We start from the raw sequence: 26,917 nt of genomic DNA on the forward strand, positions 1-26,917 counted from the left end.
GACATATTGAAAGGCTGCAATAAAGTCTCCCTGGGGCCTTCTCTTCTCCAGGCTGAAGAATCCCAACTGTCTCAGCCTTTCTTCTTAGGACAGGTGTTCGACCCCCTGATCATTTTTGTGGCCCTTCTCTGGACCTATTCTAACAGGTCCATGTCTTTCTTGTGCTGGGGACCCCAGAGCTGGACACAGCTCACAAAAGCTGAGCAGAGGGGCAGAATCACCTAGAATCATAGAATCATTTTGATTGGAAAAGACCTTTAAGATCATCGAGTCCAACCATCAACTATGCCCGCTAAACCATGTCTTCAAGTGCCTTGTCTACACACTTTTTGAATACTTCCAGGGATGGTGACACCACCACTTTCCTGGGCAGCCTGTTCCAATGCCTGACAATCCCTTCAGTAAAGAAATTTTTCCTAATATCCAATCTAAACCTCCCCTGGCACTATCTGAGGCCATTTCCTCTCGTCCTATTGCTTGTTACCTGGGAAAAGAGACCAACACCCACCTCGCTACAACCTCCTTTCAGGTAGTTGTAGAGAGCAATAAGATCTCCCCTCAGCCTCCTTTTCTCCAGACTAAATGACCTCAGTTCCCTCAGCTGCTCCTGATAAGACTTGTCCTCCAGGCCCCTCACCAGCTTTGTTACCTTCCTCAACCTGCTGGTGATGCTTCTCTTTATGCATCCCAGGATACGATAAAGTTCATAAGTAGTGTTATAAGCTTGAATGGTGAAAGATGGAGCATTATTTTGGACAGATGAGGCAATCCAAATGAAAAAGATGCCTCAAAGGAACAAAGACTATATCACAAAGGTATAAAATTAAACAAAACTATTCTATGAGAGTAGGATTCTATAAGCAATTATAACTTTAGAATGGCATTTTAGAGTAGTTAATATTATGTCACTAACATAAGTTAAACTCAAGCTGTTCATTTTCCCAAACAAGAAAGAAATTGACAGGTCAGCATTCCAATTAGGAGAAGTGGTTCTGGATAACCTGCATAAGACAACTAAGTAAGAGAAGCAAACTCTGACCTGAAAACTGTCTCTAGCATTTAGATATCCTTTTTAGGTATAATATCTGAGAACATTGATTTCAAGAACAGGCTAATACATCATCTATCTCATCCAGAAGGTAATTCAATAAATGACTTCAAAAATCCAGATCTGGAGTATGTTCAGCATTATACACAAAATTGGATACGGCAAATGATCTCATTCAGGATGTGTTACAGAATCAGATTTGCACTTCTTAATTTAAGGTTTTCAAACTTTTGGACATTTGTTCCTCAAATAATTTGTTTTCCTGGATCATACAAATGAAAATACATGACATATTGTCAGGTTTATGACACTGGAACATTTTGTGTAGTATATTACTGGAAGCCTCCCTCTTAGATGGTTAATACTGACATTGGTTTCCCATCTTCAAGGACTTTAATAAACCACATCCTCTAGCAAATCCAGTAATTTCTTTGCCACCACTCCTCTAAAAAGTACCTTAATTTTTTGTAACTCTGCCACAATTTGGTTAACAGCCATTTATCTTTCTCTTGTATTTTCTCCTTCATACCTGTTTCGCAATAGTCAATATTTTGGAATGAATAGCTTTTCCTTTTTGATAAAGTAGAACAACCTCCCAGACAGGTACAATAATTGCCACATATTCCTTGTAACAAGAAATAATATTAGAAAGACTTAACAAATGAGGCCAGGTGATTAGATTTTAATATATAACCGTCCTTGAAAGGAAGATAGGAACTACAAAGCTTCAGGGTTACCAACTTTTACAATTTTACTGCTACTATCATGATCATGTGGCTGCAAAGAAAAATGTGCAAGATCTGCATGTGAAGTTTCCAAATAGAAAAGCAAATGAAATTTATCATATACTAGGTTTTAAATTACCATGATTATTAGCTAAAACCAGAGGGTTTTTTTCAGAATCAAGCTCATCATTTTTGCAGAGGCACATGTTTCTTTTACAGCAAGTGACAGGAAACGCCACTCTTAGTAATGTTTCCTTTCCCCCTCCCCATTCTCTTGGTTCCTCTCAAAATGCATTACATTAAAACATTATTATTCGATAGTATCATAGACTATCTACAAATTAGACAGTTTATGCAAGAGTAAGAGCCTCCTCTTACTGGCAAGCAGTACTATTCCCTGATAGCCTTGACTATGATATTATTTTTAATATCCAAACACCACACTAATTTCTTCATTTCCATAAACATAGACTAAACTTAGTTATCATGAAGATAAGGTCTCTTTCTTCTAGATGCAAAGTATGTTGTTGATAATGGCACCTTCAACCGTAAAAAATGATGAGCAATGAATACATGCATAGTCCTGGTGCTTGGTGCTGCCAGATTCACAGAAATTCAATGTATCTATTTTTCTTTTAGTTCCACTTGACATTAAGGAATTGTATTTGGTTGATCACGTAAAAAAAAAACAACCAAAAAAACACAAAAAAACACACAAAAAAACCCACCCAACAAAACCCACAAAACAAAACAAACAAAAAACCCAAGAAATTTTAGTTTCATAGAAATAACTGCTGTGAACTTATAAAACTGTCTAAAATGATCTAAACCTGTCTAAAATAGGAGAAGAAATTATAAAGAAATCATAGCTAGGTAAAATAAGCTAAGTATATCAATAGTGATATTTAAAAGAAACTGTCCGCATGTATCTATCAGTCATTTTTAAGTCAGTAAATCACCAAGAACACTGACCATCAGAACTAGAACAGGAAGACTCCCCCTACAGATCTCTCACAACAGCAGCAATTTTTATTTTAGTAATAAAATGATCAGGTATTGCCAATTACTGACACATTATTTTTGGATGGCACCAATTTGTGTCAAAATTTCAATTGTTATATGTGTTCCAGGACAGAATTACTGGAGTAATTTAGGATGGCTAGACTTCTGATATCATATATTAGATTACATAATTTTCTTATAGCCAAAAATGAGAAACTACAATGCCTTTCTCAAACCAGGATTCTAACCCCCATTTCTCTTCCTGTCCTACTTGTCACATTTTCAGAACAAAATCCAGCTTCATATCTTTACCTTCTGTATTTTCCTACCTGTCATTCTCACCTCCACAATATGCCTCCTAATCTATCTATCTGTCTCCTATATTCCCAAATCATAATTGTTGTTCCTGTATGGAGCAAGGACTCTCATCCTCATTATTTCCTTAGTTAATTTTTACGCACAATGCTGTCCAGAAAACAACAACAAAAATTCTCTAAGAGTCTTTAAGGAAGGGCACTGCTGAAAATACCTTGCATATCCAAATCCATTTAAAACATGTGGTCCCCCTGAACCTATACTTTATATCCCTCAGACCTCCAGTACAGTGTGCTCAAACTCATGCAGTATTTTCCTCTTTACATTAGCCTTGTGCTGCTTCCAGTGCATCTGACAACAGCAGCTCAGAGGCAGGCTTTGTGGTGCAGTGGGACCTGGCCTCAGATGCTGCAACCAAAGCTACATGTCTCAGGTTTACTGTAAACAATACTGGAGGTCTCTCTTTCAAGCATGTGCTGACCTAGCAGCTTCAGGATGCTCCAACATAACTGAAGACTATTTAAAGATACCAACTTCAATTAATGGCAAGTATTTTGCAGTTAAGGGAAGTTAACTGAGAAAAAAAATGTTGAGGTTACAAGTGTCAATTTAAGGTATTTCATTTTGTTCAAGTTTCAAAGTTTCAACATCATACTTATCATACCACCTGATTATTTTCTTCATAATTCTCAGATGCGTTGCTTCTGCTCTGCTGGATCTATCTTGGAGGTATAGGGAAGGACAAAGGCCATGTTGCCTTTTTTTCATTCACAGGTCATCATTGCAAAATATAAATTACACTTAACATAGTATGAAATGACTTGTAAAACTGTTGAATTTTGGACGTATGAAAACCAGTTTAAAATTTATGCATTAATTATCAATGTAAACATTTAACATGTTTAGTCTGTAAGACTGACTCATGAAGTAGAACCATCTTCAAGGAAGCATCAGAAAATTCTTTCTTGCTTTTTTTTTTTTACCTTTACTTTTCACAGTTGTTTATGTGAAAAATTATGTCAGTAATCTGAAAAGATGCTGAGGCATATATACCTAATAATAGAATGAGTATATTATTAGAAGAGAAACAGAATAAAACCTAAAATATTTTATTCATTCAAAATTGTGTTCTTCTATTAAAAGAAAAATAGCCAACATGTTATTAAAAATCTACTTAAAATGACATCAAGCTCATTGCAAGGTCAAAAAAACCATGCAGTAGAGAGCTCTATTAGGTAAAAATGTAGAGAAATTCCTAACATGAAAATCACATTTTAACAAGTCATTAAGACATATAGGACAAAAGTTTTTAAGATGGAATTCCTGTTCTAAAATATTTTTATACCCTTTTGGGCTAAGGAATAGGTAGATTTACTCCACAGGTGAATAAAGTACAATTTTAGCCACTTTGCCACACTTACTGTTGCAACATCAGAAAAAGACAACAGATGCATTCATCTCTGCTTCAGTACAGAGAGTTTTGGTGAAATAGTTTCTGCAAAGTGACTTTACGTGATAAACCTCATCTTTTGCTCAGATTCAACATTCTTATCCCCTTTAAGCCACTGCAATGGTATACCAAATTTGCTTCTATGCAACTGCACAAGGTAGTCAAAGAACAAAAATTTTAAATCTTACAAGTGACATTCATGAGCTCCAAAGTCACATCAATTTGACATGTATTTCATGATGGTAAAGATTGACACTTTCCATCTTTGATTTCTCATCCTAAGCTATAAATTTGACAGGAAGATATGTAACTAAAGCCAATAGTATTTTAATAGCAAAGATGCAAAATTTTCCAGAATATTTCAACATTTTGTTTCTCTTGATTGCTTTTCCTGTCATTTGTGTCTTTGTTAGGCCATATGATTGCTTTTATCAGTTTTGTTTTCTGGCTGTGATAACAAGATAGGGCTTGGCCCTCATGATGAATAGCTGAAGGGAGGATATAAAGAAGATGAAGCCAGGCTCTTTTCAGTGGCGTCCAGTGACAGGACAAGAGGTGGTCCCTTCCAATATTAACCATTCTGTGATTCTGTGAGTAGTGATGGGATGTTGCTACACTTACTTCTTTTAACAGAAACCAAATCCAAAGTATGAACTGTCTGCATTTATTATAATTTATGATAGCAGTAGGTAGCAGAAACATGTGACATTTGTCACAACATTTGTGACATCCTGCACACAGTAGTATTATTTTCACCAATTCAAAGCCCTGCTTGCTTGAAGGTAAATAGAATTTGTAGCTCAATTTGTTCAACCTGCTTTTAAGTAATGCTGTATGTTTTCGCAAAGTTATAAAATGAAATAGCATTAATCCAAAGAATCTGCATTAACCGCAGTGCAATACAGCTTACGTAAAAGAAAGTGAAAAGCCAAAAGACTAATCGACTTGGGAAACAAAGTTCAATATTGTAATAGTAATGGGGTTGATTTCAAATTGTGGTGGGGAAAAAAAAAAGGAAAAAAGAATGTTTTGATAAGCAATACAGCCGTATAATAAAAACTGCACAGGTTTCTTTACAAGTAAAGACTATATTGAACATGTTGCACAATTTTTTTTGGTAGTACTGAATGTTGGTATTTAACTAATGTGGAATATAACTACAAAATTCAGGTTTGGAGGAAAACTAGTAGTAAGAAAAACTTATCATTTTTGGAAGACACTTAAAATGATTTAAATGGGGTTTTTTTTTAGAAATTACTTTCTAAGAAATCATATTTGTCAACCACTCACATGGCTGATCTCATACAAAAATGTACCATATTACTGAAGGTATTATGTTTGTTATAGTTGATTACATCACAAAACTTGAGTCTTTGTGTACAGTGAGGAAGTAGGCATTTTTGGACCATCCAGTGTATCTAACAACTCCAGTATTAATATTGAAATTGGGGAATTTTAACTGTAATAGAGTGATGTGAAAACTGGTAATTGCAGCTACAAAAGACTGTAAGTTAGGATGCTCCCTGGGTAGTATATGGAAAAAACAGAGACTTTTCGAAAGAACATGGCTTAATACACTTTCTCCAGTAACGGGACTATTCTCCAAAGGAATTTCTGCTTGGTGATAGAGAGCAATCAGAAAGACCAGCATCTTGCACAATGTGTGAACCTAGGGGTACGCAATTAAATGCTGTGAATACTTCTGACTGTGTTAATGACAGTTTGAACAGAATGAACAGAAAACTGTAAGGGCAAGTAGAGAGCCACTTTTAAAGATCATAGACTGCTGATCATTACTGGCTTGTTTAAATCCTTTCCAACCTAGTAATGCCATCAGTGCGTCCTAACTAACAGTACTACGAAGGAAGATGATCCAGCATATCGAACATGTCAAGATTATGATTTTTCATTCTCTAATGCTGTCATTGCAGTGAATAATTTGTGGAACCCAAGAAATAATGTGTTTTCTCATCAGAATTTTTCTTCTTTTAGTAAGGTCTGTATTATGCTTTTTAAGATTCCTTTATAGCCCTAGCACATATTTTTCAGAGTAATTATGTCTCAGCTAAAAAGACAAAAAATACCATACAGAAATGTAAACATCTGCATAGGAAAACTTAACTTTGAAAAGCACCTGATAGGATTATATGTACAAATTGAGTTGTAATTCACTAGGATTTATACATTTAACTTCCTCAAGCCCTTCTGAAAACCTCGTCTTAGAGTATCTCCTGCTTATCTATTTTTCACCTATTTCTATCACAGTTTTTATTAAAAAAAGAAATGGCTATTTCTCTATGATAAATATATAGATAATCACTATAGACACATCTTAATACCCAATACCTAATATACAACATATATGCCACCACACAGGAGCTTTTCAATCAGTTATTTCTATTATTATTATTATTAACCAATACACACTAGGCTTCATATGTATAATCAAATTTTGCAGTTAATGAAATCCATTAGTAAATAATATTTATAATGGTATTTTTCTTTTCATGTCATTTTGGTTTATTTTTCATACTTAATATAAGGAAAACTAAATATAACTAAACACAAAAATTACTTTGTAGGAGGAAATCCTTATAAATGCCTCTAGGTTCCCTACAATTCATGTCTGCCTAGCATTTACTTCAGATAAAAGGCAGGGTTAACTGTGCTCAATTGTTATCAAACCTGATAATCTCTTCTTGTCCCGAAGAACTGCTCTTATCGTCAAGAGCAACCCCAACAGAGAACAAGGATAAAGTACAGAACCTCTGTGCAATCCTACTGTCAAAGTCTCTGATAGGGGTCAGTAAGTAAAAGGATGAGACAGGGACACCAGCGCACTCTGTGTCTCCATTAGGCCTGTTTAATTGCACTGATGTTTAAGCATGTGATGGGAGCATGCTCCTCTTCTGACTATACAAACTGTCAAATGCATTAAAACATATAAAGAAAACTGCTGTAGTTTTGTTATTAACTTACAGAATGACATAGGTGCATTTATTAGTCCTATCTAGGAACTATGGAACAATATAAACAATTAAGTCTTGCTTATTTATTTATATTTTAATTTAAAAATAGTTATTGAGGTTTATACTAGAATATTATTAAAAATAATAAAAATTCTACTAAAATGGCTCACTAGTGATTATGCAAAGAGCCAGCCATACCTGAAAAAATTCTTCCCAAAACTGGTTTTGAAGTGAAAAAAAATCAAAATAATTGAAATGAGTATTAAAAAAAAATTTAAGGGTTTTATACAATTTGGTAAATGAATATTTGTCAAAAATATGTAAAAAACCTGATAGCAACATTTGAAATTATAATTAACATCGTGAAAAAATATGACTTGGAAAATAATACAAGGAGAGTCAAATCATTTATTCAATACTGAGTTCACAGAATCTCATAACACTTCCGCCAGTTTTCCCATTTTGCTACAAGAATACAAATTTGTTCTTTAATTTTTGAACCTGTACCTTTTGCTGAAAGTCTCTAGCCTGCAGCTTACAAAGTGAAGTAACTGGAATGAAGGATGACACTTGCTTCATAAAAGAACGTATTTGCAGTTGAAAAAAGGACTCTTAGCACCTAACGGCAACACAGCATTGTATGGAAATGGTGGTAATGAGGTACTGATAGATCATTTGAAGAGACTGTTTCATTACAGAAGTTTATGACAGAGACTAGACTGGTGGCAGATGAGGCTCGAAATAAGACACTTCCTCCTGGGGGCACTGTTTTACAGAACAGAAGTCTTTACCATTACACAAGTGTTTTCTTTCCTGGGCAAGACAAATAAGCTATGCTTGCAGTTCATATACCAGTGCAAAGTTATTTCCAAGGCAAGGAAAAAACTTATTTGACTTGTTAATCAGAATATGAATGGAGACATACTTATATTGTATCACCCCCAAAATATTTGCTTTGCATTATAAAAATACCTGACACATAAAGGATATGGAGAAAGTTGTATTCCTGTTATTCAAAGAACACCTGTACTGGAAAAAAACCAATATTTGTTTTAAATCTCATTATCAGTTAAAATATTTAAAACTGAAAACTCCAGTTTTAGAAATGTTATAATTTTATGCTACACCAAACAAAAATTTTGTGTTATACATTAAAAATAGTCATTACAATGTTTGATATCTCTGATGATAGAATAATATTTCTATGTTCTTTTAAAACTTGTGTTCTCTCAGATGATTTCTGAACTGTAGAAAGTTTCATGTTGTATCAAAAAGTGTGTCTACCAAGGCATAAATTCAGACTTAAACCAATATGCTATTCCATTTTCTCACACACTATATTTGATTGTTCCCACACATATTCAAAATTAAGTCTGCCATACCATAGTGAGAATGTTACTTTTAAATTCTTAGCATCTGTTCTAGAACTTTCACTCTGAAAGGTGTCTTGGACTATAATAACATATTGTATCAATCCAGAGATCTTGTTATGCCCTTTAGTATGAATTCTGTGCTGTTAATAAATTCTTAAATTTCAGTTGCCCATGTTTCATAAAATATGGTGCATCCTATCTCTGTCTTCTGAATACAAAAGTTATTAATATTTCATTTTAAAGCACAATGGCTAGCCTTAATCAAACAATATATTTCATATCACTGTGTAGAGTAGGGCATGATTTTACAGAAATTTCACAGGAAGTTCACCGAACTTGCATTTTTCTCTAGTAATTTTTTTTTCATTTATATTCATACATATAAAATAAATAATTATCAGTGCACCAGTGCACTCATTAAAGCAACAAATATAGTAAATTAATATGTTCCCAAATGTATAATAATATTTTGCAACATTTCAAATCCCTTCATATTAAAGAGTAGCTATATTAAAACTATTAATAAATACTGTATTTGTTTCTTAGGTCTTCTGGGTTGGCAAATCTCTCCATTCCTAACATCCAATTACAACTTTGACCATTTCTTATTTTTCTTTCAGATTTATTTCCTATGTCATAATGCATTGCTTGCCTGCCAAAAAGATGGAATATGCAACTGTATACTGAAGTCACTTTCAGAACTCCTCAGGAAATCACTCAACACTCTGCAACTGTTACTTATCTTTCTGTGCCACATTCCAACTTCTATCTTCCTACTGGAAAGACTTTTGCTGTTCAGAGTCTCAATCTGAAACAGGCTTACTCAAGCTATATTGGCAACGTAGAACAAATGTATCTAGAAAATCTCTAGCAAAATAGAACAATGATGAAATATAAAAGAAGGATTTTCTTGGGGGTTTTTTTATTTTTTTAAGACCTTTGCTTCATGAATTTGAAGAACAGTTTGAAGAGACAATCTTCCGATGAATTTTTGTATATTTCAAATTTATATCCTCTGATGGGCTTCTAAAGGATCAGACTCTTTAAGCAAAAATAATCTCCTCTTCTCCTGGATAAAATTCAAGAGCTTTGAATAAAGACAATCTGTAAAAGAGATTGTCACGAACTTTTGAACTCCAGGAGGGACTACAACAGGGGCTAGAGAGTTGTTGGGGATTAGTAAATTAGAGAAATAGGAAAAAAACAGAAGACCTTGTAGAATCTTAGAAGGTTAAGATCAAGACTGAGCTGTTGCTCAAATCAGTTCTTACCTTATCCCACTGAATACTTTTCGCACACAGCAGTCTTCACTAGCCAGAAAATTTGAAGTTATTAAGCTTAGCCTTAAGTTAGTGGGTAATGCCACTGGCATATGATTTCAGATGAAATCCTGTCCTGCTTAAATCACCAACAAGGGTCTTGTCAACTTCAGAAAAGACAAGATTCCTCCACAGAATTCAGTATCACTAACTACAGAAGGACATGTTTTCTTAAATTATGCAAGTTTAAACATCAATTACCAGGAAAAACTGACCTTCCATTAAGAATGTACTTTTTTTCTTTTAAAACAAACTTAAGAGAGAAAACAAAATATTAGAACTTACATTCAATATCAAGGTACATGCTCTTTTGGTGCCCACCAATTCTACTTGCAGCTTCACAGTCATATCTCCCTGAATCTGACAACTTCACATCTTTAATATGCAGTGACGATTTTCCATGCTGCCCTTTGACTTCTATACGGCCATCTGGGCTCTGTTTACATTGATTCAGGAAAAAGAAAGGTTTTTTATATATATGTATATTTATGTATGCTTTATATATTAAACACCATTGATAAGTATGACTGAAAGCATCTCTTCACCTATGGTGAAGTTATTACTGACAGCTAAACAATTTCTAAATTTTTCAAATAAATAAAAAAAATAGAAAATATGTTCTGTTTCTAGGCATTATAATCAAGGAAATAAGTACATGCTTAAAGGAACACTGTCAAGGTAAACCACAAAATGTACCCACTTATGACTGGAATAGTGAACTGCATACTCAAAACCTGTTTATGATCTCACTCAATTTATTATGATGCTGTAGTTAATGAAAATGCATACATGTAAAATCATAGTATCTTAGATTAGAGTTAGCATTATCTCTCTTGTCCTTAAAAATGTAACTGTGAAACTGAATAGAAATAACCCCTCAAACAATGATCAAAACACAAATCCAATTATAGATTTATTTTCATTATACACATTTTCTTGTCAGAAGCTCACAATTTTTTAAAAAATAGGATCCATAAATGTAACTGGAATTTCTGGATTTCATTTCCACATCATTGCATGGAAAAGGGCAAGGGAGAAAAAATAAATGCTGGCTTCTCATCTTCTAGAACATAAATTCTGTATTTTGCAACTTTACAAAAATCCTTATCCATAACACCTCCCCATCCCCTCCCCCAAAACTATTTGAATTTCAAGAGTATAAAAACATTAGGGAAAACTAAATAAAGCAATTTTTAAAAAAATCCTTTTCTTGACACTTGACACTTCAAACTTCATGGAGCAGTATACCTGAGGAAAAAGAAGTTATTTTTAATCTGGTTCTGCTCTTTACTTGTTTTGTAGCTTTGGGAAACTTGCTTTACTTCTTTGTTTCACTTCTTTCATCTGAGGGAAAAAAAAGCTGATAAAAACTCTTGATATTTACCTACCTTCATTACTGAGGAAAGTGGAAAAGGGAGGGAAAACAAGTAAGTATTTCATTGTATCACATTTAAACTTGAAACATACTTCAATGTTCAATCCTATAAATACATACACTCAAATTTACTGCTTTTTACACTAAATACTCACGAAGTGGCAGCTGATATTTAAGTGACTGAGCTTTTAACTCTGTACAATTGTTTCTTCACTGAATACAGGAAAAATGCACGCAATTTATATCTTAAAATATTTGACATAAAGCAGTTAAATAAAGCATTCTGTATACCATAATTTCTATGGAAAGGAAAGTATTCTGATCCCACATCAGAATCCAAGAACACTGAATTTTTTTTCCTGTGAAAACCTCACAGCATAGGTACATAAATTAAAGTTACGGAATTCTAATGTAAGAACAAACCTAAAATCCTCTGGGGATTGGTAAAAATTAGTAACTAAAACCACTTAGTTATCTCTTATGTAATTCTAATGCTGAAACTTCTATTTTCATTTACCTTTAAAAAAGGAAAGAGAGAAGTTATGAAGTTACTAATAAACATGCTACAGTACTGAATGTCACAGGTTTTGGAGGGAATTCTTGGGGTAATTAAATTGAAGTTCTTGAAGTAAAACATTAAATAGTTTTCTAATTTCTAATATACAAACTACTTTCTATGACATAATTAATAACAGTATTATTTACCTATGGATTATTTGCTCCTTTTTTTAAAACATCATGTCTGTCATGAAATGGTAAATCTACATTATTCCTACCTAAAATGTACATACACTTCAGCAGATTTATTTATTATTTTACCTTGATTACAAATATTTTCCCAAGAAGTCACATTTAAAAATGTGAGAAGACATATGCTGAAACAACCTGTGACTATGAATCACAGATACAGTACTAAACACTGTATTAGTGATTCATTAAAAGCTGCCCTCCTAAAGCACTCAGGTAGCTCTATACAATAGAGAGTAGTAGTAGAGAACAGGTATTTTGAGAAAAACACTTTCTTCGCCCTTCCTTATTGTATATTACAAACCTACAATGAGGAGCCAAATTCTTTCTTAGTACCTCCTCCTTGCACAATACGAAGTGTCTGTATAATTATATTGATCTATAGCTGTAACAACACATTCACTGAAGTTCTTTCACCAACATTTTCTGAATTAGATCAGAGATTATTCAGCTAGCTCAATTTTCTGTTTCCAGTAATAGGTTATTAGAAGCTAATAGGTTATTAGAAGCACATATGAAAAAAAGAATTAAATTGGCACTAAAAATATATATTCCAAATGGCAATGCTTCACTCCCTGAAAAACAAATATGTACTAATTGTACCTTCTGTGCAGTATGGTCAACAGGATTCATGTAAAAAGAGTTAAATTATTTGTAATCCTCACTAAAATCACTAAAGGTATTTTTACAGAAGTATAAAATTTGCAGTGCTATTTTGTACTTGATAACAAAGAAAAAAATTATCAGTTCAATACTAATCTCAAATACTATAATTCACTGTATAATTCACTATATATTTCAATATAATTAATTCCATACATTACAAAGCACAGATATAAGTGCTAATTGATGGGGGTTTTTTTGAAAAATAAGGTAATGAAAATAAGCACAAAGATCCTTAAAATGAAATAACTTTTACAATAACTTCTCAATCTTGTTTTTAGTTTCTGTATTTTTTTTCTAATACTGCTGGAAAAAAATTTGGTCTGCAACCAAAATAGCTTTCCCATGTTCTCATGTATGAGAAAAAAAAAATTTGATCAGATATGGTTGATGTAATATATTTAGATTTATAGTAAGGGCAAAACCCAACTTAATAAATACTCTGAATGATACGAGATTTTTGCATAACCACATCATCTATTCTCATCATCAAATATACGGTAAGAAGCATCTTGAGAGGGATCTATTAGGTTAAGCAAAGTCCACAAAAAGAAATAAAAACTGTAACAATTGTAGGCAAGAAGATTTGGCCCAAATTATCATAAAAATATGTATTTACTAAAGTTAATTTCTACTCTTTCAAAATTGTCTAAAAATTATTACAATAGTCTCTTTGAAATTGATTATAAAATAACATAATATATAATAAGATGTTTTCTGCTGCATTTCTCAGAATGCGTATTACACTGTGGCTTCTTCATGAACAGTTTAAGAAGTCCTGTATCTGGTCCTATTCTGCAGATGGGTTAGTGTACAATTCCATTAATTTTTCTGCAAACAGGGTGCAATACCTGATTAAAAATATACTGTTTGGCTGACATTCCTGAACACAGAAATACATAAAACAAGAGTGCAAATACAGACCAAGAAAATTCCATAAATAAATAAATAAATAAATAAATAAATATTTTTTTAAGCAGTTGCCTATGTCTAGAGAGGATTGCCAGAATATGCTGGAGATTAACACATGCAGATGAAAAATGCAAGATAGTATGGTGAATTTTCACAAGGACTTCAAAAATACTAGTGTGGCTGTATTACATCATTCTATGGTATAAGTCAGTTAACAGAGATCTGGGTAAATAAATCAAGGACATATTGTGATGACACAAAAAGCACAATAACAGTGCAGTCATGCTGAAGCACAGCTAGGAACAAACTTTAGGAATGCAGCAGAGACACAGAAGCTGACTACAGCAAAGAGCAATGAAGAAGCTGGGACAAAAATTGAATAGGCAGTGTTAGCCTGAAGCAAAAATTGAAGCCATGTTAGTTATATTTCCCTGTTCTTCTAAAGGGCATTAGCAAAACTAGAATATACCAACAAAGCAGAAGTCTGCATTTATACTGATCCATAACATCAGTCTTCTTTTTTAACTTTGAACAGCAAATACACAACGTCAAACAGGGGCAGCACTAACATTGGGGTCTGCACCCACCAGAACTTTATAACCCTTGGTAAAATCTTTCTGAGGCTTATTTCCTTTCTGCATTAAGTATGGTGAGCACACATTAGCACCACATCTGGCACTGTAACACAACAAAACAGAAAGAGGAAGAGACAGCACACATGGGAACACAATGTACACTGCACCTGCCCCAGTAGTCCTCAGTAGAAATCTCCACCAGGAAAAAAAACATTGGAGCTGCCACTGGTGACAAATCAAAATACAGATATAATCTCTATAAATTAAAAATGTCAGTAACAATCATGTCTGCCTGAAATAATAATGGACACCTACTAAATTGGAATATTCTTTTTTTCCTTTCAAATGTTATAGTGGGAAAGATGTACAATACGTACTATGGTGTTTTCTGCTAGGTTGAATAAGTACATGTGCTTTTATTTCTTAGTATTAATAATGAGTATAAAAAATAGACAAAACAAAACCCTAGACAACCAGAACAGTCTCTATGGTTCAGTACTCATGATTTCTTCTCATTCACTGAATTACTCTGCATCACTGTGGAGCATGAATAATCAGCGAGGTCTGAAAAACATATGTGGTCAACACGATTCCCTACACACATACATATTTCTTTAGAAAGATCAATGAGCAAGTATGTTAACAGGCACTTACACTCTAAGACTTTGGAAGGATAATTTCAATAAACAGACCATTGTGTGTCCTGAAAATGGTAAAGACATACAAGGTCTTTGGAAGTTGCCTTTTTACAGCATTTTGGAAATCATAATAAAATCTTAATAATTCAAAATATTTTTCATCATTAATGTTAATCAGATAATTTTATAGAATTTATAAATAAAAGTGAGTTTTGGGGGGGCTTTGTGGGTGGTTTTTTCCCCCCAAAACCTGATCACCAGCATAAAGCTAAAACACACATGACAAATCTTCAGCAGAGAATTTGATAGTGTTTTACTCAGGTAAAGTTGACTTTGTGACTTTATCCACATAAAAAACATATTCCCTAAATTAAGAATTTAACATTTCACAGAAAAACACCTTTTATTTTGAATACTTATAGCAATCTAGTTATCTGTCATTGTCAAAGAAAAAAACCCTCTTCTACACAGGCCTCCAAGTAAAATTATCCATAATGACAGCACTGAATTATAAAAAAGGGCCTTCTGAAAAAAAAACAAAAAAACCCCAAACCCAAGGAGTAGGAACTTTCTGCACTTGCAATATTCTTATCAGAATATGTAGCTCAACCCAAAGGAATCCTACACTAATAATAACATGGGAGGTATTTTATCACTTGAGATTAATTCTACAGACTCTGTAAAAGTAAATAAATATTTTCTATTTTGATAAAATTCTTGCCATTCTATATATGCTATTCTACTACCTGACTTTTTCTGTCATGCTTTTGCTTCCCAAACTTCTCACATGATTTGTAGTTCCACACATGAATATTCCCAAAGTCCTGACTGGCTGATGCTGACCTAACTGGTCAATGCACAGCTCCAAAACCATGTTCCAGAGCTCCCAAGGCAGTACCAGAATGATGATAACCATGTATTTGAAGGGATCCACATGCAGAGAGAATAAGGATGAGACGACAACATCCACAAAGAGACAAGAACAGCTTCTGGGACAGAATAACTCATTCAGGTATCATGGAGTATTCAATCTGCACAATTCCTTTGCCACCGTAGTAAAAAAAAAAAATAAATGTAATTTATCAGAATGGGAGAATTAGCTGATTCTGATGCTTAGATATTGTCATTCTTTTTCAATTGTAGAAAGCTGTACTTGGAGAGAGGTGGATGGTGTGATTAGTGGTTAAGTTTGATTTATAAACCATTTCTCCAACTCCCACTGAGGAACTGTAGCACCAAATGAGATGAAGTTGTATGACCGCCAAAACATGCATTTTGAGTTGGCTGAAAGCAGGAGTGGAAAGTGACAACAGATGCAGAAATTGGTGACTCATTTGCAGCTGGATTTTGGTAATAATACTTGGATGGTTAGAGCAGCTGTAACTGTGTTGATTATCTTCCCTCCTACAGAATTCACCGTTTGGCTGACAAAGTACTCCTTCATCCCTTGAAATCCAAATGCAAGCAAAAAATCCCTCCAGGTAAATCTAGACAAGTTGAAATACCTTTATTTGTTTTTCTTCTAATGTTTAAAGCTTATTTGTGATCAAAGTGCCATTGCTGTCCATAGTTACACCACTGCAGGTCAGTTTTGCCTGTCATGTATTCACCAAACATCTTCTGACACCTTGTGTACTTGAGTGCTATTTTGGATGTGCATTGCATGTCTTAACAACAGAAAAGATTAAGAACCAGTGGCTTAGAATTAAGAGTTTTGTTTCTTTTGTAAAACACAGTGCAACATACCTAAGAACAGTCATTGTGAGAACATATAACTTGAGTAAAAACTGCAGGACTTTTTCAAGTTGCTCCAAAGGAGCTGCTGCAGATGTACATGGTAGAAGATCCTCACATTGGTAGGGGGAAAAAAAAAAAAAAAAGGTTTTCATTTTATGCCTAGCTCTTCCTTCTTCAGATATTTTATGCCTAGCTCTTCCTTCTTCAGATCAAATTGTCAAAAATTGCCAACTCATTGTGTTGTCTTGGTCATGTTTGAGTACGCATCACTGAATTTTCAAGGAGAAAACAAATACTGATTAACAGAATCATCTTTGGAACTTCATGAGTAACATTTTTTTTAGGAAACTTTCTGATTTTGAGTTGTGTTGATAACCACATGAGAGGAAAATTTCAGATCACATACTTCAGGCTGACGTTTCTTATATGTGAGATTTAAGCAGATCATAATTGCTCATGAAACTGTTTCTTGAAGCAGCATGAAAGATAAGAACTTCTGCAACCTGACATGCTGATACTAAACGATGATAAAATTCCAGAAGTCTATTAAATGTAAGTGACCAGCAATTCCTAGTCTGAAAATCTACCTTTGGTGATGAGAAAGGGCTGTTAGTCACAACAGCCATCATCGTGTAGAAGCTGATGGAAGCTCCCTTCTGGATTATGGATGGTATATTCACAATATTTCCCATTCTCTTCAGGTAAATGTATTCTATCCATGCACCTGTTGGAGACAGCAGAAAATTCCAGAGTATTGCTACGTGCATATGCCTTAATGTCCAGTGAATCAGAATAATGCTACAGCAGTGTCTTGAACTTCAGTGATTTTTATAGGAGACCTTGTAATTCTTTTAGAACTGCAAGCTTGTTAAATACATATGTCAGCATGCTGAAAATTCCTGAATTTTTTAGGAATTTGTTTCTCCATAAGGAAGAAATTATTGAAGAACCTACTGTTTGTAGATCTATAGTGCAACACCACGGAAGTCACAAAAAACTAATCTTGAAGAAAACAATATCGTCGTTTTGATTTTCTGTTCATCTGCAGACATAGCAGTTACTTCTAAAGAATTCAGATTGGAAATAGTAGCGGGTTCTATGCTGGTTGTTAACAGCATGTACAATATCAGGAAAAATGTATTCTTGAAAGCTTCATATATCTTTTAGAAATTATGAACTGATATTTGATTGATTCGTGCTGGCATTTCTTTCAAACTTAAGTTATTATGTAATGAGATGACACGGGATACACCAAACCCGCTTACTAAGACATAGAACAGAAAACTGAACTTCTTTCCTTGATTGGTTTTTACTCACAAAAGAGTATGAAAGAAAAATAATAAAGAGAAAATATGATGATCAGCCATTCAAGATTACTTCTGCTAAAGATGCAAATCACAATAAAGAAAAGGTTGAAGATTATTAATGGCAAAAAATATTAGCATCACATAAAAAAGCTTGTAGAGGAAAATAATCATTAGTTTTGACCATAAAAAATAACAATAGTAACCACAAATAAGTGTTTATAAGTATAACAGAAATACTATAACTGTAATAATTACATATGTACTTTGCAATTAGAAATTCTGATTCACTCATAAATACTGTATTTAATGGTTTTATTCCTAAGAATTTTGCTGATCTGAATCTACTGAAACACTGCTATGATGCCATTAACACAGGTGACTCAGATAGATTCAGACCAGCAAAATTCTCAGGAATACGACCAGAAGTACAACATTCTCATTCAATACAGACCTCACACAAAACAGCCACTAAAAATAATGATTTTACTATACAATTACATCTTACTTTAGACAATAAAATCTTCTTGTAACTTGATTCTTTGGATAAGTGAGAATGAGACAGGTGATTATACCCCAGCTTTGTAAATGGTTTAAAATGGTTATGAAGCTTTTGTAACTTCAGTGCAAATTGGAGTCATAAGGTCTTCCTGCAAAAGGCGAGTAAAGGAAGACTCTAGCATAAGCATACGGCTCCAAACGTACCAGTATGGGATCTAGGACTGCTAACTGTGATTCGCCAGAACTTATTCTTCAATGATTACTCAATCTCTGTGCATCTGAACAAGAATAATCACTATTAAATATGTATAGCATCAGTAGCAACGAGTATGGTTATTCTGACTAGGAACTTCAGCCTAGTCCTGTTTCTGTTTAGGCTGATTCAAATCTGAAGTAAATATTATTTCAGCTGTAGAAATAACTACATGGTGAAAATGGTGAAACTATACATGGAACTAAAATGGTGAAACTAAACCACTGTACTGCACCTAACTACCAATACAGAGTGAGTTACAAAACTGTGAAAGAACAAGGAAACATCAAGTATTAGGATCCCAGCTTTCATTCAGGCAGGGAGTGTACCCCAGTAAGTATGATTCTCCTATTACTAGTAAAAGCTCTGCACTGCTCCAGTGCAGGGCCTTGGGACTTGCCAGGAGTTGCCTTAGTCTGAGGTGATTTCAGTTTGGTTTATGATTGCAAGTCCCTAGTCATCAGGTAACTACCTGAATTTGTTTCTGCTTAGCTCTGTGCTAAGCATGATGTATGGCAATGGTCTAACTAACAAACATTAGCTCTTTATCTTGACTGGGAATGGAGGAGGCAGTTCTGTAACTTTTGTAACTAACAGGTGAAAACAGTAAAAAAACCAACCAACCAACCAACCAACCAAACAACAAAACAACCTGTAGCTGGAAACCCATGAAGACAAAGCATGTAAGCTGACTGCAGTACAAAATGGACAAAAATAACTTCAAGTTGACCCAAAGCAAGGAAGGAAGCATGGTTTTGGTTAGGTTTCTTTTTAAGGGGCTGGCATAGGAGGTTAAGTCATTTGTGTTTTCCCCTGGAGAAGAATTTTGGATACTGATGAATTGTTAACCCTTCTCTATCTTTTTTTTTTTTTTCCTAAAGGAAAATGAGCACTGTCAATCTCAGGTCTCAGGGGAATACTGGAAGGGTGACTATAACAATGAAAAGAAAACTAGGAAGCTTTTGTATAACAATTTTAAATGTAATGTTAATTTTTTTACCCTGTATTACTTACATAACTTGGATTAAAGTGGGACTGATAAATTCTTGGATAAATACTGGTTGTATCCCCCTCTTGCTCTCAAAACTCTTCTGTAAAAATATAAAATAACCTTTAAAATGACAACTACTCCAAGAATGTCAAACTAAGCTTAATGCATTTATATATACTTTCATTTCATTTTCATAGAATTCAGGTTCAAACCATGACACAGTCTAGCTTTAGTTGCAGGAATAACTGACGTGGTGAAGGTATGCAGTTATATAACACAGAGCAGCACAACATGTGCTTTCTTTAGCAAAAAAAAAAAAAAAGAAAAAAAGGATCATGATTTTAGTTTCTCTTACTGTTTTTTTCAGTAGTTGTATGCAGTTTGGGATCCTTTCCAGTTTTCTGTAAAGGTGATGTATATTTTATTAAAATGACTATGGCTAGACAGCAGATAGGAAGTCTGTCTGGAAACTGGGATGAAGTGGAGCCCTGCAGGGGGATAAGCAAGCAACAACGCTTCCTTAGGGGAAGAAAAGGCACAGAAAGCCAGAAATGCATCACTTGAGTCATGAGGACCAGGGGAATTGTCTGCAGGAGGACACAGATCCAGATCTCACAGATCAAAAAGTCTTTGCTCACAAACCACAATAATTCTGTAGGGCTTTTTGCAACTGAAGAAACAACAGGAAATTATTGCACTAGCCAGCAAAATGGAGAAAATGAGCTCACCTGGACATATCTGAAAGGGCATAGAAATATTTGTTCTCAAGTTATTTTACTTAATTGGCATCATCCAATAGAGTTTCTCTATTTACACTTCTAAGTTTATTTATATGTACGCGTAAAAATAAAAGATTATGCTGAACATAATTAGGGCATATTTGCTAAATACGATGACCTGGGAGTTCAGGAATTCTTAAACAATATCCATGAATCTTAGAGGTCTTAATTTAAAATCCCTACAGTATTGCATTTGGGTGAGATAATGATACTTCTATCTTAATAAAAATTACTATAGTTTTGGTAGTACTGAAATCACTTTGAATCTGTGATAAGGAAGCACTGATAACTGTGGTCTAAATAACATTGCAAGTTTCATACTGTAAATATTATGTTTGTCTAATCAGAATACATGCAAATTCTCCCCCCCCGCCCAGTTAAAAGCTCTAAAACAAGCCACTGTAGTTCCTGTTGAGATTCTGTACTTATTTTCACATTTTCTAAATTAAAACAGAAAATATATTTTGATCAACAGACCATAACTCCAAATAAGGCTTCTGAAATGTGTTGGCAAATTGTATTATTCAGTTTGGAACCCTAAATATTCACAAAACTGTATTCTTAATGCAAATTTCTATATTAAATATCCATTTTTGTATAGTATTTTAAGAGGAGGAACATTTATAGAGTATTATGTTAATTCAATCAATTTTTAGCAAGTAATATAACCCTGAGGGCTTTAACATTACTTATCAGCTACCTATAAGATACATTAAAGCATGTTAGATGATCAGCTTGCATTAAGGTGAAGATTACCACATGCTATTAATACATTGACCTTTGGCATAAATGTCACAACTTGATTTATACAAGCAGAAATTCACAGAAAGACAAAAACCATCTTATTTACGTTATTGTAACATTTATAATAACATTCTAAATTAATGTTATTAATTTAGATAATTAATAATTATCTAAATTAAAATTAATTTTAATAACACAGGTTGAGTCTGTGCATAGATGAGAGTTATTTTGACCATGAATTAGAGCTCAGACCTTTGGTTCAGTTATGCAGTCCTAAGAAATATTGTTTCCTGAATTCCAGAAGCTGTCAGTAAGGGATGGTGCAAACAGTCTTAATTTTTCCCAATGCAAAGAAATAAGACTCTTGCATTATGCTTTATGTTAACTTGCACAGCCTCCTAACTATCACAGGTGATAGACATACACTGGTCCATTAGCATTGTCATGTTAAACTGCCAAAATTTGACTGTGTTTGAAATCTGAGAACTGGTATTAATAGGAAGATAGTGTATGAGTAGATGCACACAGGGAAGACAGTATAGTGAAAATGTGATAGGAAAATATGTTTTTTTAGCAGCATACTAAGGACATTAACAAATTATTAAGAACTAATTATTACACAGAGTTTAGATAATTTGTTTAAAAAAACAAAACAAAAAAAACAAGTCGAAAAACAGAATCCAGGCCACTTGCTTTCATACTGGTTTTGCCAAAAGTCTAAATATTTATTTTCTCCTAATATAAAAAGGTATTCAAACTGCCTTTCAGGTCAGGAAAACTGCTGACAGGTTTTAATAGTGTGAAATACATTTTTCCAGCATTACACTGTCAATTGTACCAGTGATTGTGCTCATTTCCTATGAGTTTCCATGGTATGTAGAAAATGTAACATTTCCAAAGTCTCTGGACAATGTCCTATAGTATATCAGTGAACACTACCAAATTACTCCAGTGTATAAAGTGTGGCTGTATCACTTTTAATGTATCATCAGATGCAGGACCTCTATTTCATCAGACAAGTAACAGTTATTTGAAAGTTATTAAACTGTTAGCAGATAGTACAACTGATACTTAGGCAGAAACTCATGAAACAATCTTTTGTGTAGTGGAAGGACTGAATGAATATTCAAGTCCAAGCTGCATTGGTATTGTAGGAAATATTGGTCCATAAAAAGTTCCCTGATAATTTCAGTCTTCATTAGTGTAACAGATAGAATATCATCACTGATGACGAAATGTAAAAAGCTAATACTGGAAGGGAAAGAAATGCCATTTCCAAGCCTGTATGGCTTTATTTCAGCCAGTAAATGCAGCACCACAACCCACAGAAAGTACCCCAAAATATCTATTTTGTGCATAGGTAGTACATAAGAAAATGGATTAAATGGGAGACAATTTTTAAGTTTGAAGTATAAATTAGGTAGAAATAGGATTATCCATTTACAGAAGGGATAAAAAAAGTTGCATTTAATTGTTAAACAATTGATTAAATTAGTGATGTTCCTAAATAAACATCCTTCTTTCCCTAGGTTGTTTAAGCTTTTAATACAGAAGAGGTATTAAATTTTACATTTTCTTGGCTTTTTGTCATCCTTAAAGAATCAACAACTTTGTCCCAGTGGAAAATGACCTTAAAGTTTTACTGAAAGGAAAAATTTGCATAAATGAGAGAATTCTGAGCTAGTGTAATACCAATACAGTCATACACGCAACATGAATACATTTATGGATATGTGTATGTAAAGCCATTTGGGTCTACTCTGGGTAACAGAGCATTCAATTTCTCTCCTAAAAGATGAATAAATCTGAAGGGCCCTCTGGCCATGTGGCAGAGATTTAGTATTGAGTTGTCAATATAACCACCAACTAAACCTGCATTGGGGAAGAGGCTATGGTACATCAAAATAATTTCTATCTTCAGTTTTGGCTTCATTTACATATCACTGCAGATACTGTTATCTAAAGGAGTGTGTGGAATTCAGATGAATGATTGCACTACTTATGGAGTTTGAAATATCCACATTGGCTTGCAACTTTCCTACTGTAATGCTTCCTCAGCTCACCCAGGAAAGCTGCTCTGTATTTCTAACTGCATACAATCTTACCCCTCCAAAATCAATCTTCCTACTAAAATAGTGCCACCCCCCAAAACTGTACACTCTGCTTTTAGCTCCTTCTAGTTAATTGAAGAGTTTGTTCCAAGTCCACATGAGTGTAGCTGAACATGCCACAGAGATGAAGGACCCCCAAAACATATGCAGATTTGTATGGGTCAGATGACTGGTGAGAGTATACTATTCAGTGCTTGTATGTGCTCCATGTTTTGCATACGTCATAGGGTATAAATATGTATAATCTCAACAGCACTGATTACCTAATATTTAAGGCCATCCTCCTGCTTTCTGCTCTCTCTCAAGTCCATTCATTTACCTTCTCCTTCCAGTCACAATATTCTTACTCTTTTATTTCATAGCCTTAACATGTGAAGCCCACCATGATTCATTTTGGGGTTAAAAACAAAATAAAAAAATCTTTGACGCCTGATTGAATTGTTTGCAGAGTGTCCTAATTGCATAATCAAATGCAATTGCAGCATTAGGCCTCTGCTAATATTACAACAGAAAAAATATTCTGTGATATTGTAAGTAGATTAATTTACAAAGAGTGGGATTTGTATAGCTCAGAAAAAGAAAGAAATTGCCTGGACTCAATTAAAATTCCCTAGATACATCTATGTTTCCTCTTTTGGGGTGATTCACTTAAAATAAAGACCTGATCCTCAATAAGCGAGAATGTAACAGAGTTCTCATTACTGTCTCAAAAGAAAGGCAACACAATTCTCTGACACTGTAACACTGCTCCTTTTTCTGCAGCAACAATAGCATATACAGGGAGTAAAACATTTTTCACCTTCTTTTTATTGACATTTGTAACAGGTGAAGTGGAGTTAACAGGCTTGGGGAAAAAGCAAAGTTGACCTCTCAAAGAAAAAGGCAAACCAAACCCCAAATTCTTTACCTTTGTCTATTGCCTGATCATTAAAACTATGAAAAACTCTACAAGCTCCAAATAGTTATGAATTGCATGCCAATATAAAGTGAATTCAAACTTGGAAAAGAATTTAATTATTGGTCTGAGGTCTGCAATATTTAGAAACAATGTCACAGGAAATTTCACAGGGACACCCAGATTATTATTGCAATGGTAGGTAGATGCAAGGAAGTAGAACTCAAGCTATCTCTGTAGTCCTCGTTAGAAAGTTAAAAATCAGAGATTTTTTTTATTTATGGATACAAGAAGAAAAGTATAAGTTATTTCAAAGACATTTAGTGAAACTCTATCAAATATATACAAAATACGGTATCATTTCATATATCTTGAATTCAACATCCAAGTTGCAAATTTTTTGTTTGTTTGGTTTTGTTTTTTTTTTTTTTTGTTAACCAGTTACCCCACACATGAGGCATTATCAAAACCGAGTATCAGATACTGGACTGTGGCCTCTCCGTGCTGACTTCTTTCATTCATTTTGCATGTTTAGATCATAAATTCTTCAGGGTAAAGATTGTGTCTTTGGACTCATGCTGCATACAGTGGAGCTATTGTCTCATATCAAGCCCCATCTGTTATTGTCATTTGTATTCCAAAACAGGGCTTGAAATGCTAATTGCAAACATTGGTCAGCTTTCATATTTCTGCTAGAATTAGGTACTAGGAAAGTAGAGCATGAAACTCTGCCCTCACACTTCTGCAGTATGCACAGGAGTCAATGACATTTTTGTATCAGAGAATCAGGATATGCTCTCCTTCAGGGATGTGTGTAGATATGTATGTGCATGTCCAAAATCCATTTTATAAGTGATTACAGCAAATCAAATCCAATCACTATCCTGCCTCTTGTTCTACAAAATGCAACTCTTCTCCTGCCTCCTTTTTTTAATGGGAAAAGGGCCAGACTTGCTGGATGCACAGAGGTCTGTAGGAACATCCCATTTCAAATCACAGCCATAAGGGGCATGACCAGGTTGGCACATTAGTGAAAGGATGTGCAATGCTGGGGAGTCGGGGACCAGAAGCACAGAGGCAGAGTACATGCACCAAGAGAGAGTTTTGGCTTGACACTGCAACAGCAGATGAAGCTCTGGTCTTGGATTAAACCTCCATTTCCATTTTCAAATCTTTAAGGATAAGCCAAACACCTTCTTTCATGCATAATCATTCATTTACTCAGGCTTACCCACTCTCGTGTATTTATGGGTTTTAAAGCCATAAAAGGATTACAGAGGTCATCTAATGTGACCTCCTGGAAAACTTTTCATTTAAACTTTCAAGAGAGGCCAGAGGAAGTGGAAAGACCCATTTATTTCAAATTTTCAATGAAAGAGGGACCACACACTGTATGGTAGATTGTTCCAAAGGCTAAGTGATAAAAGGAGAGAGGAAAAGGCTTCTTTGCTTCTTGTTTGAACTCACTTGGCTTCAACTTTCAAATACACACTTCTGATGTACTGAAGATCCTTTATCAAAGTTATATTTTCCTAAGCGATCATTATAGACCTCTTGCTCATTAACATTATCCTCCTCAAGCCCAGCAGGGTTATTTCTTTGATCTGTGACTTTGGTGCATATTTTCCATTCTTTTGGACATAACAATTCCAAAACTTGAAAAAGCCTATGTCCTTAGATTTAAGATCTATCTATCATTTGAAAGAAAATATTTTGAATCCATGCAGGCTAGGAATGGTCTCACACTCAGCCCTCTTCCTTATCCACATGAGGTATGGTTGCATTTTAGCAAAACAAGAATAACATGGTTGAGGAGCTACATGCTACAAGTAACAAAAATATAATTAAAAAATACGAACAACACTTCTTGTGTTTTTTTGTTATCATCATGTTAATATTATAGTTAGAGCAGTTCTTCCATCTTCTATGGAAAAAATTCATCACCTAAAGATATTCTTAATTCAACAAAATTGTGGAACAAAGTGCAGTCTATATCAAGAAATGTTTTAAAACTGATAAAAAATTCAAAAGATGAACTCACTGAATGCAGCTGATAATTTTTATGTTTATGCAAGTATGTCTGGTGATTGGACATGGCTTCACAAGTTATCACATAAAAATAAAAATTTCAATTTAAAACTATGTTACACCCCCCACATTTTCTTCAATTCACCTTTTCCTTCTCTTTCATTGTGCAAAACATTGCTGTATTATTCATCAATTATACAATAATTTAATCACTGCTAGTTTTGTTCTTTATTCACCTGATTTGGTAGGAAAGCACAAGCCAAGGCTTTGGCATCCTAGAGCTGGAGGACCACTGGGCAAACACAACAGTGTATTTTATAGCTCAAGATCATATACCGTATTTCAGAACATTTATTCAACATTCAGCAAACCTCTCCCAGGAGCAATACACATAGAGTTCTTTCATTGGCAAGAACAAGAGGAAACCATATAACTGCATTTATTCTCATTCTTTTTATCTTCC

General features: G+C 34.1%; 1 protein-coding gene across 1 annotated transcript in view; it reads right to left on the bottom strand.

Annotated features, from left to right (window-relative positions):
* NCAM2 (neural cell adhesion molecule 2) overlaps window positions 1-26,917 on the bottom strand; it is a 324,932-nt gene that overhangs the window by 88,275 nt on the left and 209,740 nt on the right. The window contains exon 9 of the mRNA XM_075033906.1: window positions 10,487-10,637. Within this exon, the coding sequence (XP_074890007.1) occupies window positions 10,487-10,637 (151 nt within the window). The remainder of the gene's footprint in view (window positions 1-10,486; window positions 10,638-26,917) is intronic.

Source organism: Buteo buteo, chromosome 8, assembly GCF_964188355.1.
Source record: "Buteo buteo chromosome 8, bButBut1.hap1.1, whole genome shotgun sequence".
Classification (NCBI taxonomy): domain Eukaryota; kingdom Metazoa; phylum Chordata; class Aves; order Accipitriformes; family Accipitridae; genus Buteo; species Buteo buteo.